Raw genomic sequence first — 17,653 nt, 5'->3', positions numbered from 1 at the left:
CATTATTTTGTGATTTATTCATTAAAACTACAGTGCATTTTACAAATGAAGTGAATACAAATTACTCAAAAGTCTCTTTTACAAATTATAATAGCTACAATAGAGAACTAAATAAAGACCGCGCCTTAGAACAATTTGATACCTCGTTAGTTAATTCTGCAAGCGAAAAATATAAACGAAAAATGTTGAGTCAGTCTAAATTTCTAAAAGGAGCAATAAATTTTAAACGTGCACGGCCAGTGGAGCGAGTCTTGAATCCAAACACATAAATCTTCCCTTACACCTCTTTCCTGGCATACAAGTACGTAACGGTATACGAAGGAAAAGATCGAATGTATTGATACGTGTATACAAGTAGGTAGATACTTTTGCGATTTTCTTCGTATGCAATTGTGGCCATACTATGATTTTGTATCCATTCGTTAGTAATGCGGCAGTTTTATAATCTAATTATGTCGTGTTATGGCTCTGCTACATAGAAATTATAGACAGGGGCGTATCGTTGAGTCGGCGCATTCAATTTTTTCAATTAAGGGTTATTCGTAATGCCTCTAGCTTGAATACGGTAAGTGTCCTAAAATAACGAACTTGTTAATGAATTGGTTAGTGTTCGGTTTAGTTATATCATCCCTGACAGCCCTGCATTATTTTTACGATGTAGTAAAGTAGTGTGATGTTTCTTGGTTAGGTATGTCTTTTGTAATTCAATAGTACTGATCATATAACTGATTTCTGATCTTATATATTACGTAAGATCCGACAGCATAATGTTGGTTTACATACCCGAGCCAATGAGAAACTAATAAATATATAAATTCATCGATACTAAACATTTTCATTGCTACATCATGATATTCGAGATACTATGTGAGAAATAAAAGAAAATTTCAGCTTATTTTGCAGCTATCGAACTCTCAATGACCTTTACTGTCTCACTGACCCAGTTTAAGATGAGGGATGAAGGAAACTCTATCCCTTTCTAACGAGCTCCAAGATCCAAGCTGTGTTTCGATGTTCATTTTGTTTTAGGGTTCCTCTTGGGTCGCACTACAAAATGTTATAAAACTACCTTTCTACCCACTGTATTTACCTATTAATTATTTCTGTATAAATTATATCTTTCACACACATTATATAAAAATAAAAAACAAATGTGTATATTTACATCGGTTTGTGAAAAATAATCATTTATTTATAACAATGTTTGTACAATATCAAGATCTTAATAAACAATACAGTCAGTTAAGAGCGCATCACTACATTCTACTAAATTAATAGTGTGCAAGTTTAGTTATAGATTATGCGCAGTATCCAGGCCAGATTACTTATTCTTTATTCCATTTGAATATACTCTCGAAAAGGTCCTTTAAAATATCTTTACCCTTGGTGAGTAGAATATTAAAAAAAGTTTCAATTATCCAAACATTTTTGAAAAAAATAATATGACAAGATAGGCCTACAATAATAGGATTCCTCCCCCTTTTTTGTATTTTTTTTTAATATCGGAACATACAAAAGCTACCGTTGCTTTTACCGCATCTCTAGTTCGAACTAATAATATTATAAATGCATCCTAACTAAGCTACCAATCAACTTGATTTTGGGCATAGAGTTAGTTGAAAGGACGAAGAGTACCACGGTCATTTATCCCCAAACCAACGGTTCCGGATTTGTGAAAAAATCTAAATAAGCGCAGACGAAGTGCCTATGAACTGTTGCCTTATAATTAATCACTCAGAAGTCACGAAACTTTTTACAAATTCTCGCATTCCGTAATTTTAAAGATAAACCAATTTTACACTTCGTTCAGAAGAATAACATTTCTGAGTAAAGCTTTTATAAAACTCTAGACTGCTACAAAGATGTGACAATTGGTTTTTATGTAAAGAGGCGTAATTTAATTTATTCGTGCACTTCACAATGCGTACTCATGACAATGAATAATGGTCAAGAAAGTTAATTAATTATTAAAAAGCTTAAGTTACTTTTATACTACTTAACTTGTTTTTAAAGTTTTCCGTTCCTGCTCTTGCAGATCTATTTTAGAGAGGTTTTAACAAAGAGTTTTTTCTTGTTCTCATCTTTTCTTGATTATGATTACGTCACACTTTTAATTGTCGTTTGATATTTAATAGTTTACGTGTATTGCACAAATCGCGCGAAAAGTAAGACTATAAACATTATATATCAATTACATATAGAATTAATAAAATATGTTCATAATGTTAAAGGACGGTGGTGCCGTTACATTTTTCACTACCCCTTCTTTTCGCGCGGCAGTCGTACGAGGCGACTATGGGAATACAACTGCGACCTCTGTGCTACTGTGGTCACCAACCCATCCCGAGCCAATAAGCCTATTTGTGGTGATTATGGATAAACTGTTGGTAGAGGCCTTTAATCCAGCAGTAGACTGTTAATTGTTATACGCTATTGGTAACGGTACAGGAGACAAAGGAAATTGTGATTTATTCGCGGTATATTAAAAGTTGGAACATCTGAAAAAAAAGAATGAACGAAAACAAATGAACGTACCATAAGTCCTGCTCGATCCGCAACTGAATCCTTATCCACGCCAGTTATGTAGATACCAAGGTTGTATTCCAGGCCTCCGCGTATCATCAACCCCAACGACTGTCCCGGTTCTATGCAAAGATCCACCTGCGTAAATAAAAGGAATTATGTAAAGGCTCACAAAATTTAATGAATTTACGAGGTAGCTCGTAACTTTCGGACATCGTTGCAACTAAGATAGGGTCTTGGTTGATAATTATAATTTCGGATCTACTATATATATATATATATACAATCTTTTACGATCCGATTAAACCTCTTTTATTACACAAAAGAACACTGAAAACATATTATGTACCTACCAAATAAAATACTATAGGCATGCAAATTTAAGTACCTACCGATATATAACTGCCAACTTATTCGCGTCAGAGAATAAAATATTTTGATTAGTTTATTTCACACTAAAGAATTTAAACCAATAAATTGACTTCCGTTTTTTTTATAAATCTAACACAATTTGAAAGAGAGACATAAACAGTTGGTATATAATGCACATATTAATTCATTTACAACTAATTGACGCCTGTAGCATCAGAAAACAGTTATAAGTAAATTGTGCCACATATTATCTTGGAGTACGATTAAACTATGATAATAAATACTAAGCAATGGGAGCGCTAAAACAAATTAGCGACATTATGGCCGCCAAATGTTATCTACTGTCTAACTTCTCTGTAATTTATTAAATGAACCAGGTGTTTCTACTCCTATAAACATAATACTTAAAACATTACTCAGAAACCCTTCAATTTATTAGTAAGTAATATAACAACAACAATACCAGCTTCAGCCGACTCAAAGCTCAAAAACAGCACTTTCATACCCAGTTTGCGTGACCAAAACCCAGACATGAATCAGTGCCCTTAGCAAGGTGGTATGACGTCACGGATCGATGACAGCGCGGTTGTTTCATAACCCCAAAACGACGCGTTTAGTGAATACCAGTTTAGAAATAGCATACCTACTAACACCCTAAATAATTTTAGTGTTTTCTTCTTATTTGCCTTTCTACATTTCGTATCTAATTAGAACAGTTCCTCCGCTCTAAGTGTTTGCTTTACACACACGGTATTTTGGAAACTATATGAAATAAAAAAATATAATTAAATCATTAAGTAGTTCGTTTAGTTTAGTTCGTTAGTTTTATTAAATTTAATTACTATAATGAAAAAACCGCTAAATCCTTATAAGTTATACTCATCTGGATCCGAAACATGACAGGTCAATAAACACTGTGGGTGTAGACTCCGTGCCGAGCTTTTGAAGTAGCCGATAGCCGTTTTAAAGTGCACCAATTTTTGAGTACTATAATACCTTTTACCTTTTAGACGACTATATAGGGTATATAGGGTTTATCAAATAAACAAGTAGATCAGTTTAAGAATAATTATTTGGAACATTATATGCTAATAAAAAGATATGCTGATTATTAAATTATGGTCAGCTTAACTTTGCTGTTCGAGGCACAAAAATAAACGGCCAAACTAGGACGTCGAGGTCAGGTAACACATCTCAACTGGTCATAATAATGTATAAAGCGCTATATTTCTAGGCTATCGTAATACGCCTGCCCTCAACATTTAAAATCATTGAAGCCCTTAATAAAAATATGACGGTCTGAAACGGCAGTTAAACTGCAGGTTTAGTGTGCTTACTTATGACAGTTCCTTGCCATGCGTGAGCGTAATTTTCTCAATTTCTCCATTTCTAGCTCAACCCTGCTCACTTTATTTTTATGAGGCCTAGCCCTTTGCCTTGACCGGTCGGTTAAGAGATCGTTGTTTAGCGATAAAGCCAATTGTACTCCACCTGCTCAATTGTTTCACCGGTTACTTTATTCGTTGGTTACATGCAGATACCTATTTTTATTTTATTCTGTTACCCTCGAGAGCTTTGTTCATAGAATATAAGGCCTTTATCATATATTCTCCCATCTCTTTGTCGTATCCATTTATATTTGGACGGTGAGGCCGAAATGAAACGTAACCGAAGACAATTCACCCCTTGTGTATAAAAGTACTAGCAATTACTAAAGATATATTGGGGAAAACTTATTTAGCGTTAAGTATGCCTTTGTTGTTTTTACTTGTTCCCTTAAAATATGTAGGTAGGATGACAACAAAGCATATTTTCGTTCCATTATAAGCGTATACAAATAGAATCATAAGTTTATTGGGTAATGGCGCGGGCATGACAAAGTAATCCTTTCAACCGCAATTGCTTTCACCCGCCCTAAATATATCACATACGAGTACGTAATAAAACCTGACGTGATACGTGGGAAGGATTTTTATGGTGCGGAGTAATTAATATGATTAAACATCCGCGTAAATTTTGAGAAAATTCTGGAAAATTACTTGGTTAAGAAAATACACATACAAGAGGTAAAGGGTTAAATTCGAAGGTCTGCCTGACAGAGCCCTGTTACATGTATTCAGAAATAAGGATAACCTAAATTCCATCTAAATTGTGTCTACAGCTCTCAATCAGGAGCTTTTTGTGATTTCTCGTAAATCTGCACTCAAAGCAAACTCAATAGCTCAAAGGTTAAGGATGTGGACTGTACATAACTCGAATAGTTGAAGGTCAAATTTCGCCCGATGGACTATCCATTCGTAGTACAAGCTTTGTTGAAGACACGAAAATAATAGCTATATTTAACTTTGATATTGTTTTAAGTCAAGTATGTTTGTAAAAATTAGTAATATTTAAATCTGTAGACCGAAACGAAAAGTAATAAAAACTTTAGTGAAGAGTGTTTGTACCGGGCTATTCTAAAGGTCTAGTTGTTATTTTAAAACAAGGCATTATATCAAAAGTATAAAGTAAGCATGCGGGGATAGGCGTAGAAGTGCTGTAGACGGTAGACGTGCGATCTACGAACAAACATTCATCTATTAAGTGTACGGTAAGTATTATTTTTACTTGACTACAAAGACGCGAAAAGGAAGGTTTGAATTTTGTCTGGTATGTATATAGGTAGGTATGAATAAATGTTCAACTCCTCTCTCATAACCTCTCAATTATTTATCACAATTTGATAAATTGCAACTCAAAAACCCCTTAGAATAGACAAGCCATATTAACGGAGCATTTGATATCCGTATTGCGAGAGTTGTGAAAATATAATAATATGTGATCCGCCATTTTGCAGCGGCGGCCATCTTGAACTGCTTTTGATCAAATATAGCTAAGAACACTCCCGACTTATTCACGTTTCAAACCAAAAAAAAGGGAAACGGTTTATCTGTTCGGGAGCTATGATGCCACTGAGAGACACGCACAGACACAGACAAGTCATACTTATAACACCCCTCGCTTCGCGTCGGGCATACTGACCCAAATATTACGTCGAGGGTTAAAAACACCCTGAGTTAAAAACGTTATTAAAAAAATCGAAAGTGTTAGAAAAGTCTACTTAGCCTACTGACTAATTGGGCAGTTTACAATTTTTATTCCAGAATTATCTGCATTCGTTAATTATCTTTGTTCTCTTTTAAATGAAAAAATACCTATATTATTTCTACTGTCTACGAATTTAATTTAAACAATTTGGATCTCTTCCATCGTATTGTATATATTGTATAGAAGCAGGCGTTACTTTGCGGAAATCCATGATATATTATCAAAATTAAGCTTAATTTGCTATACTCCGCGAAAAGCAGGAGAATCTGTGTGGTGTAATTTATAATTTCTTCAATCCTTATACTCCACACCAAACAGATCCTCGGCAATACACCCTCTACGCACGTTTAATACATCTCTTCCATCCTTACGCAAAATGATCCCAAATACCTATTTTTTGTTTGTATCTCTATCGCAACAAAAAAGGGTTTGAGCAAAACAATTAACAAGGTCACGCTTCATGAAATATTCGCAAAATAAAAGCGGAGCACAAGAGACGCAATCAAGAATTCTGAATAACTCAAGACATAACAAGTTCCTGGGTCTTATGACCTAGTTGTCATCTAATGAAGCATCAAAAATGTGACTTCATCTTCTTGCTGTAGTACTGGCCACATACCTTCTTAATCAGTTATAACACACATCACAATAATACAGCATGCACCGATTATTAAGGTGCCCTGGTGAGGTACAAAAGGTATCGGCATATCTTTTTACTACTAAATATTCCATAACAATTTATAGCAAAATAATTCCACAATAAATAGGTATAGCTTTATATATCTTATATCTGTCTATACTCTATACATAAAATAAAAAGATAGACTCGCTGTGGCTGTAGATTAAAGATTAAAAAAATTATAATACTGAGACGCGTTAGAAATAAGTGATATAAATAAGTGAATAAGTAATAGAACAAAGAAGGCGAATTTCAAAAAATTTGGTCTAGTTGCCCGTGTATCTGTTTGCTTGTGCGCGCGGCGCCAAAAGCCTTTGTACATTTATAGCTATTACTCCGGATTGAACACTATGAATAAAGGACACTTTTCATCCCGTACAAAAATAGGGTTTGTTCGGGATAGATCATGGAAGTTTTTGTCGACTTTACTCCGTAACTCTGCTACGCCTTAACCAATTTTAATAAAAGTAATTAACCAAGAAGCTTTTATTACTTTGATTATGTCCCCATTTTGTGAAAATTTGATTAATACTGTTGGAGATAGAGACCCCTCAGCGATCAGAAAGCAAACAATGGGTTTCATATCATTGTACCAGATATATAAACATTATGTAGATACTTTTTCAAAACCAAAAAGTTAATAAGAGACGATCTAAAACAATACACAAAAATGTGTCTGTTATTTATTGTCAAATTTATTTACATCTGTCCATCGTATACAGGTATATTGCAGCTATTTTGGAATTCCCATCTTTTTCGTACATTGTTTTCATTATTATTTTTCTTTAGTAGGACTGAACACGATATCCCATATCAGCATAACAGATTTTCATAGTGATGGCCATCTTTGAGTTCGCCATATTAGTTTCTATTATTTGTTGTTCTAATGACAGTTAAAATTAAAACTGTTATGTTATGTTTAAAGTATGACAAGACGGACGGATAGCGACTACTTATTATTAAGTTAAGGCTTTAATACTCTTTAATTAAATTTGTTTGTAATATTTACATTTCAGTTTTTAGTAAAAATTAAGGTAAGCTTACCAAGGTTATATATTTTTGTATATTGTTTAAAATGTAAGTGCTAGTGTATGCAGTGAAGATATTTTAGAGATAATGCGATATCTATCCTTGTATGAGATTTAGAAAAAATAATACTGCAATAATCTGCCGATAAATTTTGTACGGAGATGTGATCGGCAGTCACCTTAAGATTTAATTTACTAGTAGTTGAGCAATTAAATTAGAACTGCAATAAAATTTATCTTCAGTTTGGTACGTAAATAGTAAAGGCGTGAGAAAATGGCACTATCCCGTTTTATTTTATTCATCGTTCTGAAAGGCGAAAAATGAGAAAAATGAGAGCTCGTCGTCGCTTTTCAATTGCTTTTAAAATGACCATAAAGCTTGAAATATCTAAAAGCTCTTTTTATATTAATATTCAACACGGATAAACTTTTGAATTTGCAGTAACCGTCATAAAGTATTAAGATACACGGATTTATTAGAGGCATTTTAGCGGGCACGAATACTTTGAAACGGAAATGGAAAGTTTATTTTTTTATTTCTTATTCCACTACAAGTTAGCCCTTGACTGCTATCTCACCTGGTGGTAAGTGATGATGCAGTCCTAAGATGGTAGCGGGCTTACCTGTTAGGGAGTATGGGAGTCATACCACCAATCGGTGTCTACGTACATCGCACCGGAACACTAAATTGCTTAGCGGCACATCTTTGTCGGTAGGGTGGTAACTAGCCACGGCCGAAGCCTCCCACCATACAACTTTCTACCATAGGAACGATATTCAGGGATTTACCTATGCTCGTTTTCACTAACGACGGCAATGCCTCAATAGGTAACGCCTAATGTAATATATTCTGGCCTAATGTAATGGATATTCCTATGCATACATCTACCTTTGACTAACAGTTATTACCTAAGAGTTGGCGAAGCGTTTTTATTCTACTAGCGGACCTGCGCGACTTCGCCCGCGAATGAGTCGACTTAAAAAAATAGTCGTATGTCCAATATAAATTATTCCGAGATTCCAATATAATTATATCGATAAATAAATATATATATATATATATATATATATATTTATATATATTTAACACGAATAAAATGACATTTTCTAAAAATGAATCCTAGCTAGATCGATTTATTGCCCCCGAAACCCCCGTAGTATATTTATTTATTATTTATTATATTTATTATTTATATATATACAAGAATTGCTCGTTTAAAGATATAATATATAGGTACCTCCTCTAAATCATTAGGCATTCGATTCAGGAGATTCCTAGGTCTAATCATTTCGGGCATTAGTCCAAGATGTTCTATGCTGATTATGTTATGTTCAGTCTTGGTAGAAAATGAAAAATATAATATTTCTTCCAAGTTCGAAATATAATAGATTGGGATTAGTTGACTTGAGCCACGATAGCCACTAATGAGAAATGGTAAGTACTTAAAAAATTTCAAAAATAGTATGTAAACGGCATGTAAGTAAACGACAAACATTGAAAACAATTTATCTAACTACTTGTATTTTAAATCCGTTTATATACCCAAGATAGGTCTAGACTTTCCTCAGTCAAGGAGATTCTTGCGTTCGAGTGCGTAGAGCTGAATCGCGAATGGCAAATCCTTAACCGCCGACGATTTTACCTAGCGTCCTATCAGGCCAATTTGACTATAACACAAACAATAATCATAACTTGCAACTTTGGCAACATGACATCATTACCGATAACCGATATTGATAACAATAAATAATAAATATCGTACAAAAATACACACAAACGAAGCGTAGCTTGTGTTACGGTTACTAAGATAGCTGGTGAATATTTTTATAAATATAATACACATAAATACTAATACAGATAAACACACAGACACTGAAAAACATTCATGTTCATCACACAACAATTTTTTCAGTTGTGGGAATCGAACCCTCAGTCTTGGACGCAGAAAGCAGGGTCGCTTCCCATTGCGCCAACCGGCTGTCTGACATAAAAACAATATTTCTTACCCTTCGTATTGAACGATCTTTTGAGGCAGACCGTAGCGGCCGCTGAGGTGGAGGTGATGCTGGCCTTCCATACCGGTCCATCCACGAGCAAGATGCTCGGCCTACGAGGGCGCCAGCTGTCCGCACAACCATGGTCAGCTGCCGGCAGGATTTTAGCATCTGTGGACAAAATCTAATTTATAATAATAATGCTTGAAATGTAACTTAGAAGTTATCTCTGGTTGTCTATTTTCCTTTTACGTCTAAACCATTGATCAGCTTTTTATATTAGGTAAAACTCCTAAAACAAGCCCGATGAAGTTGCGAGAAACAGTAGGTACAGTACAGTATAATCAATCTTAGAAATCTAGTATCCCTACTAATATTATAAATGTGAATGTAAATTTGTTTATTAGGCTTTCACGTGAAAACTACCGGACCGATCTTCATGAAACTTTTTATACATATTCTTGGAGGTATTAGAAATAACATCGTATACTTCTCATTAAAAAAAAAATAACGTAAGATAAAAAAAAAATTGTGAAAAAAATCTCAAAATCTTATATGTGACTACAGGTGTAGACTATGTAGCAGTACGCTACCTCCCAAAATTACGCAGGCGAAGCTGCAGCGCACATCTAGTAAGTAATATATCTTTTAATCAAAACTAAGATAGGAATATATCGTTTATATCTATACTTAAAATATTACAGAACGAAGGAGTTTATGTGAAGTTCACGTGAAGTTTTGGAAGTTAAAGAGACAAAAGTTTTAACAGGAACTATTCCAGATGATATGTATCTTTAATGTATCTAGTCAACTTGATATGTTAGACAAGCTTGTATGAAGATAATTTAAGCTTTAAGCTGTATTGTAGACCGTAGCGTGAGTATTTTGCTGTGCTACGAAACCAATTTTTGCATTTCAGAGGCAGATAAACATTCCTGAAATTCAGATCACAAATCCAAAACTAAAATCTTAAATTCCCCTAATCTAGTTAGAGGACGGAATTTCTAATGGCATTCCAATATCATGATATCCAGGACTATCAATTATTGGATCTTAATTCCGACTATATGGGATGGAATTCATATTAGCCCGAGTATCTTATCATATGCCCGTGGTCTGACCTAGTTCAGCAGGTATATGAAATATTATTGAAATAAGTTTGTAAAAGGTAATACACGTAAAAACCCATTAAAGCTTAGTATCACGCCAAACTTATAGAACATGTTATTAAATTCATCTTTGTTTTTTATTATCTTAAGTTCAACTTTTTATCTCTCTCAAATGTGATATAAAACGCCCAGTGTGGGGCATTAATAGGCTAAGTACTTCTTTTATAACAACTACTACGTATATACCTGTGTTTTATGAACATTAAAAAGTCTCTAGTACTTGTAGCTTAAGCTTAAACTCACTTCACTCTCGCATGATTAAAGGCGAGTAGACAATGCTTTACAGATCCACTATTCCATCAACAAAGGAAAGGCTTATACATTGTACTACACAATTTTAACATACTTAACATAGAGACTAAACTTCATTTTTTATAGGAACGGGGGCCGGAGGATTAGTCGCTTGCGAAAAACAATTTTGAAACACAATAGAATTTCAAATCGTATCATAATAAAGATAAAAAATTCGTTGTTTTTTTTAAAAATATCCTTCCGATTCGTTTTCCCCGCTTTTGTATTAATTTTTCAACGCTAAAATATTGCCCTGAAAAGCAAATATGAATGGTAATTCGCGAACAAAAAGAGCTTTGTTTCGGATAATATTGAATATGGATACAGTATTTCAGGACATTTATCTATAGGAATATAAGATACCCTCTTGATTGCAGCTTTTCGTGGGAGATCTCGGATTCTAACCCGCAGGGAGAGTATGGGAATTCACAATTTCTGAATTTTCGCTGGACTGGTTTAGGCTCGGCCGTGGTGTGGTAATCACTCTACCGACAAAGACGAGCCGCTAAGCGTTTTGGTTAAATGTTTTTTATATGTAATTAACTTATTTGCCCCATCAAAATGCCTACACTAAATTTGCAGTACAAATCGTAGTCTGTTGATTATTATTATTTCAGCAATGGTAAAGCTTTTTGTGACAGATCTCGTTCGGGGAAGTACTATTTCAATTCTTATTTCTGCCGCCATGTTACAATGCTTTGTTCCGGTCTGAAGGGTGAGGTTGCCGGTGTAATTACAGGCACATAAGGCTTAACACCTACCCTATAAATGTAAGGTCACACATTCATATTAAATATCCAAAAATCCAAAAGGGACTTGAAAGTGCATAAGATCTAGGCAAGTATTAACTCAATATTCTAAATTCTTTCAACAAGGTTTATCAAAACTTGTGTATACTGCACTTATTGTTATTTAAGTGCGCCTTTAATATACACATACTTTATCTTAGAATATGAAGGAATGTTATATTGGAATAACACCCTACGAAAGTTCATGTTCAGCGAATTTTTTCTTGTCAAGTTTCGACTTATTTTACGCTTATTTTTACACAAAAATAAGCGTAAAATAAGTCGAAACTTGACAAGTTGACTTGAAGTCGAAGCAAAGAACAACAGGGATTAAGGTATATACACATATACCTTAATCCCTGTTGTTCTTGCAATAGGTTGAAACAGTCAAACGAAGGACGCGAATCCCGTAGCCGTGATTCAGCGGTGGAAGCGCGACCACATTGTACTAACCATGATGACGGTTCCACGATAGCGGTTATAGTTTCGCTCCTGCAGCGCTCCTTACTCCGAGTGCGATCGCTTCCTTCATCTAAACCGAGTGGCCCGCAATCATCAACGACAGGTGATAGGAAATTTTAAATCACTACCCTTATTTTTAATTATAATGATAATCTTACAGGGCGGCACCTAATGAAGTTTAACTTGAAAAAAACTCAAAACCTAAGACACCTGCGCCCTACGGTATAGTTTTAAAAACTTATATTAAAAGATTTGGGCTACTATTTTTTAGATTAACGCGAACAAATACCAATTACTTCTTACTGCTCTTATGTCATGTCTTCTTAAAACTTAGAAACAGATGATTTGTTTGAGCTTCATCATATTTTTTGCGACCTACTTTGTATTTTTGGAGAAACATTTCTCTTCATAGGAATGTTTCTGCTGACGAATTAACCACTGACTTTTGGTTCAAAGGGCTTACCTCTTTGAACCAAAAAGGTTATTTATAGTACCTACCCCTTTAATTGTAAAGGCAGTCGGTCTCTCTGAGCATCCACATGATATATTTTATCCCATATCCGTCACTATAAAGAAAGTTATATCTGTGCAAAATTTCGTAAAGAAGAGAGTTTTAAATGTGAAGCCGTAACAAAGGGTTTTTTTTAAATCCTCCGGGAACGTTACCCATGTCCATCTCCAGGATGCGAGTCTTATTCGTGCCAAATTTCATGAATATCGGTGCTGTGGTTGATTTGATCATAGGAGTAACAATCAAATACACAATTTTGCATTTAAAAAGATAATAATAGACATGGCAGGGATGCCTTATTCATCTTCATAACAAACTGTACCTATGAACCAGGCAAAATAGTGCTCTACTTCAACTTTGAATTGAGACAGCAAAAATGCTACGGTTGTATGGTTAAGTTAGTAGTATTGTATGTAGTTTCTTGACTACGGACGGTTTTATCTCAATTTAAATATCAGAACCTGTTCTCTTAAGAATAAATTCAAATTTCAAAAACTCCCGATTTTCAGTACCTATAGTTTAAATAGACATGGCAGGCATGTCTTAGATATGATACACGAGGATGCAGAATGAAACAAAAGAAACAAACGCCTACAATACTTGACCGACGCGACGGCTATAGTTTATCTTCATTTGTCACTTTAACAATGCAAAGGGTATCTCCTTGCGTTCACCTCTCTGCTAGAATCCAGTTAAATCGGTACAACTGTTTGACCTTACTAACTGTCTCATTGCATATGTGACTATGGAATAGGTACGGATCTAGAGCAGTGGCATAGCTGCTGTAAGGCTAGTTGGTGTATTGCCTCGGGATCCCTTAACTCTAGGTTTCCCCTCAACAACTAATAACGCTCAAAAAAGTTATTAATAAAGATATCCTCGTTGAATAAAGATTTTTTTCCCGAAATCATAAAACTTAAAGTAGTAATCCACCTTGAAAGTATTTCATCATCATCATCATATTAGCCATAAGTCTCACTTTTGCGCATAGGGGTCAACGTGCTCTCTGGGGCAAGTTGTTAGTCTCCTACAATTTTCTAAGTCTTTTAGCTCGTTCTAAAAAATAAAGTTTTATTCTTTATTTAACTTTTTTTAGATAGAACTTTTGGAATACCGAATAACTAATATTTTTACCATTTTAATTGTCAACCTGAATATCAATTTTCAGCTATATTCCTTGGAAAATGACCATTCATTCCCCGTATAAACGCCCTAGAGGTATAATATTAAAATCTTATATTATAACAAAAATAAATATATTACCTATATATCAACTCCAAAAAAATATCGGATTTTTTAGATTAACGCAAACAAATTAAAAAAAAGACGAATTTTGTGAGTTTCTAAGCCACAGACAATTTTATTAATGCGTAGGTATACACAAGTCTTAAACAGAAAATATATTTCAGACTCGGCTCACTCAAATATGTTCATTCGCTCCGGTTCCAATAAGAGACAATTCGTTGAATAAGAAGATTGAATGCTGGCGAAATTTTCAGATGGCAGTCACATTCATAAATTACCATGCTCGTGAGAGAGAAGCGCACGTAGATAACATGAATATTTAAAGTTCAATATCGATGAGTTTCCATTCGCATGAATAATAAGCACTCCTTTCGACATTACAATCCGTACTAATATTATAAATGCCTGTATTTATATTTGTGTGTTTGTTATCTATATTTGGTTCCACCGCTGCACAGATTTTAAAGAAATTTTGCACAAAGATAGCTACCTTTTTTGTCCTGGGAAAATAAAGGGTTCCTAAGAGTTCCATAATACTCGTAACATGTATTATGTAGTAGGTATATGTTAGCTATGTTTGTCTATGCACGGAGATAGAATTCTTTAAAACGAATCAAAACATTAAAAAAATATATATTTATATACACATTAAGATATAAGATACAAGCGCACAGCTACAAGTAAGCCCTGGACTGCAATCTCCCCTATTTTTGCGAATCCCGTTGGAATCGTTTGTTTTCTTAGCATATACTCTGCGTCCTCTATACTAACTCTATGCCAAAAATTTGGTTAATTAGTAGCTAAGTTAGTGTAAAGGAAGGACAAGCAAATAAATTTCTGTATGTAACGTTTTGAGAAAATGACGTTTTGAGCACATGACCAACAAGATAGTGTCTGCAAAATATTAGTTTTAGTATTATACACGGACAAAGAACCCGGGCAACAAGTAGTAAATATGTATACTAATTAAAAAGCACAATCCCTTTATCTTTATCTTTTTACTTATGGTTTAAAAGGGGAATTTGTCGGCGTAAAAAAAATATAGTTTTCTGTCAAACGAACAGTATTTATTTACCATGCAGGAAATCACATCGATCCGTACAACCTTTGTTGCGTGAAAGAAAGCAAAGCATTTTTAATGCCAACTGTTTCATTCGTGTTTAATTTAATGTTAGCTTCTATAAAAAAATCTGAGACGGAAATGAGCGCGTTCGAGTGTTAAACTCTTCATTTTAAGATAGGGTAGCCGAAGCCGAAATAATCTAAGAAACTTATTGTTTTTCTTTTGTTTGTGTATTGGAGTGAAAAATTAATGTGTAGGCGGACTTATACCAACTTTAGCTATTAGTCGAATAGAACAAAAACAATCTGCATCGATGGACAATAAAGACAGACTATCTTATTCAATTAGCAAGTATACGTTTATTGTATGGTCCTAGAGGTTATATTTATATCGGCTACACTGGCGTATAGATATTCAACATAGGTACTTAGTTAAAGATGTAATCTTAGTGTTCTTTATTATCAGACTGCGGTTACTATAATATTTTCTTAAGGACTAAGACTAAGAGAGTCTATTTATTGGTATTTACGGCTCAGTCAAACTATTTAATTTTAATATTTAGTTACGTGGTTATTATGTGTAGTTTTCACAAATCAGATTTATGAAAAGTAATTGAAATATTTAATACACACAACATCAAATACACGCGCAAACACACACACAATGTATACACACAGCCATATACATGAATATACATAAATGAACACCCACGTCACAATGGAACATTTGTATTGGTGTCATAAGGCTCAGATATGGGCAGTGTTATAACGTTGTAACTTTTCTAAATAAAAGCTTTAATTTATGATACAATTTTAATAAATATCTTAAGAGATTTATTAGAAAAAATATAGTAAAGTAGTCTCCAAACTTTTGGGCCGCACAGGAATTGAACTTGGGCCTACTTCAGGGCGGCCATAAAGGTTGGAGACTATTGTTATGTTTGTGAATCAAAATATAAAAATGTTTATTTGATAAATTAATGAGAGCAGCATTGCCCGTAATGTTTAGAAATATTTAAGCATAAACTTCTAATAAAATGTTTCAAATAGCACTTTTAAACGAAGTAAAAACAAAGAACTTGGGAAACCGTCTCTGCTACAAATAAACTTAACGGAGCTTGGTCACGAAATACTTGCTATTTCGGTAACATTTGCCATTGTTTAGTTCCGTTTAAAACTACTACTTATATAATTATAAGCTATTATTTATGTTGTGGCAATTCAAAAACCGGATGTTCAAAGTTAGTATTAAACAACTAGTGACTTTTACATTTATATTTCACGAACACTTCAATACATCGATGCTTCACAAGATTTTTTTGAATTATTTGATTGATTGAATAAAGCGAATATGAGATCAATTTGCAACTTTTGCAACTTTCTGAGCATCCTCAGGAGATGTTGACTTCCCAATGAACTGTAAGAAAGGTTTTTATACCTTTTGGTGAATTTTGCACTAAACAATGAGAATGCTCCTGTTTCGAAGCGAAACGTGAGTAGAGGGTACATTGCCAAATATCTGTTTGGTGCGGAGTATAAGGATTGAAGTAATAATAAATTACATCATACAGATTCTCCTGCTTTTCGCAGAATTTAGCAAATTAATCCTAAATTTCATAACAATAAAATTCCTACGAATTATTAGCGAATTCCTAAAATATCAAATGAATTTTACAAAGAAGCTGACGACAGTTAGTGGTATGGCAGTCATATTAAGCCCATACCCTAATCGGTTTCTTGGTGACCGGAACACGCCCGTTTTCACTAACGCCTAATCAAAGTGGATTCCTAGGCATACATTTACCTTGCACAAATCGATTTCCACTAGGCAACTCTATGGTTCTTGCCTCAAGGTGTGGTATTTTGTGTTTTGTGTAATCATCTTTTTTAATTTTTCATATGTATAATCAAAAATCGGTGGCAGCGGTGATAGCTCAGTGGTTAGGAATTAGGTTCCACTTTCGGTGATACATGCTGGGATTCGAACTCTTGACACTCTAACTTATCTAAGTTATATGCATATTAAGCAATTAAAATATCACTTGCTTCAATGCTGCATGCCTGAGAGTTATCCATAATGTTCTCAAAGGCGTGTGGAGTCTACCAATCTGCACTGGACCAGCGTGGTGAACTACAGCCTAAAAAATAAAAAAATAAATCCTTCTCATTGTGGGAGGAGACCTGTGCCAGTTACGGATTGATATGATGATGTTGATGTAATTAAAAAAAAACCAAATGTATATTTTACATCTGTTAAGTATCAGTCTACGAGTATCCTAAACTTTATGATCCGCCGATATCTTTCCGAAACTAAAACCTTACGCTGCCTAGACATTAGACATCACATAAGAGTTCTTAAAACGTTTTTTTTCTGTAAGAATCACTTAAATAACTAGGCATCCGATTATAGCGATTCCTAGGTTTAGTGAAAACGACCAATT

The 17,653-nt window shown here is 34.2% G+C and overlaps 1 protein-coding gene across 1 annotated transcript in view; it reads right to left on the bottom strand.

The window, feature by feature from the left end:
- The window catches only part of LOC120636972 (whirlin), a 159,769-nt gene that overhangs the window by 81,382 nt on the left and 60,734 nt on the right, over nucleotides 1-17,653 (bottom strand). The window contains exons 7-8 of the mRNA XM_039908551.1: nucleotides 9,697-9,855; nucleotides 2,536-2,661 (exon numbers count right to left, since the gene is read on the bottom strand). Coding sequence (XP_039764485.1) covers nucleotides 2,536-2,661; nucleotides 9,697-9,855 — 285 coding nt within the window. The remainder of the gene's footprint in view (nucleotides 1-2,535; nucleotides 2,662-9,696; nucleotides 9,856-17,653) is intronic.

Source organism: Pararge aegeria, chromosome 3, assembly GCF_905163445.1.
Source record: "Pararge aegeria chromosome 3, ilParAegt1.1, whole genome shotgun sequence".
NCBI lineage: Eukaryota > Metazoa > Arthropoda > Insecta > Lepidoptera > Nymphalidae > Pararge > Pararge aegeria.
Note: the sequence above shows the minus strand (reverse complement) of the source record. Positions and strands in the feature narration are given on the sequence as shown.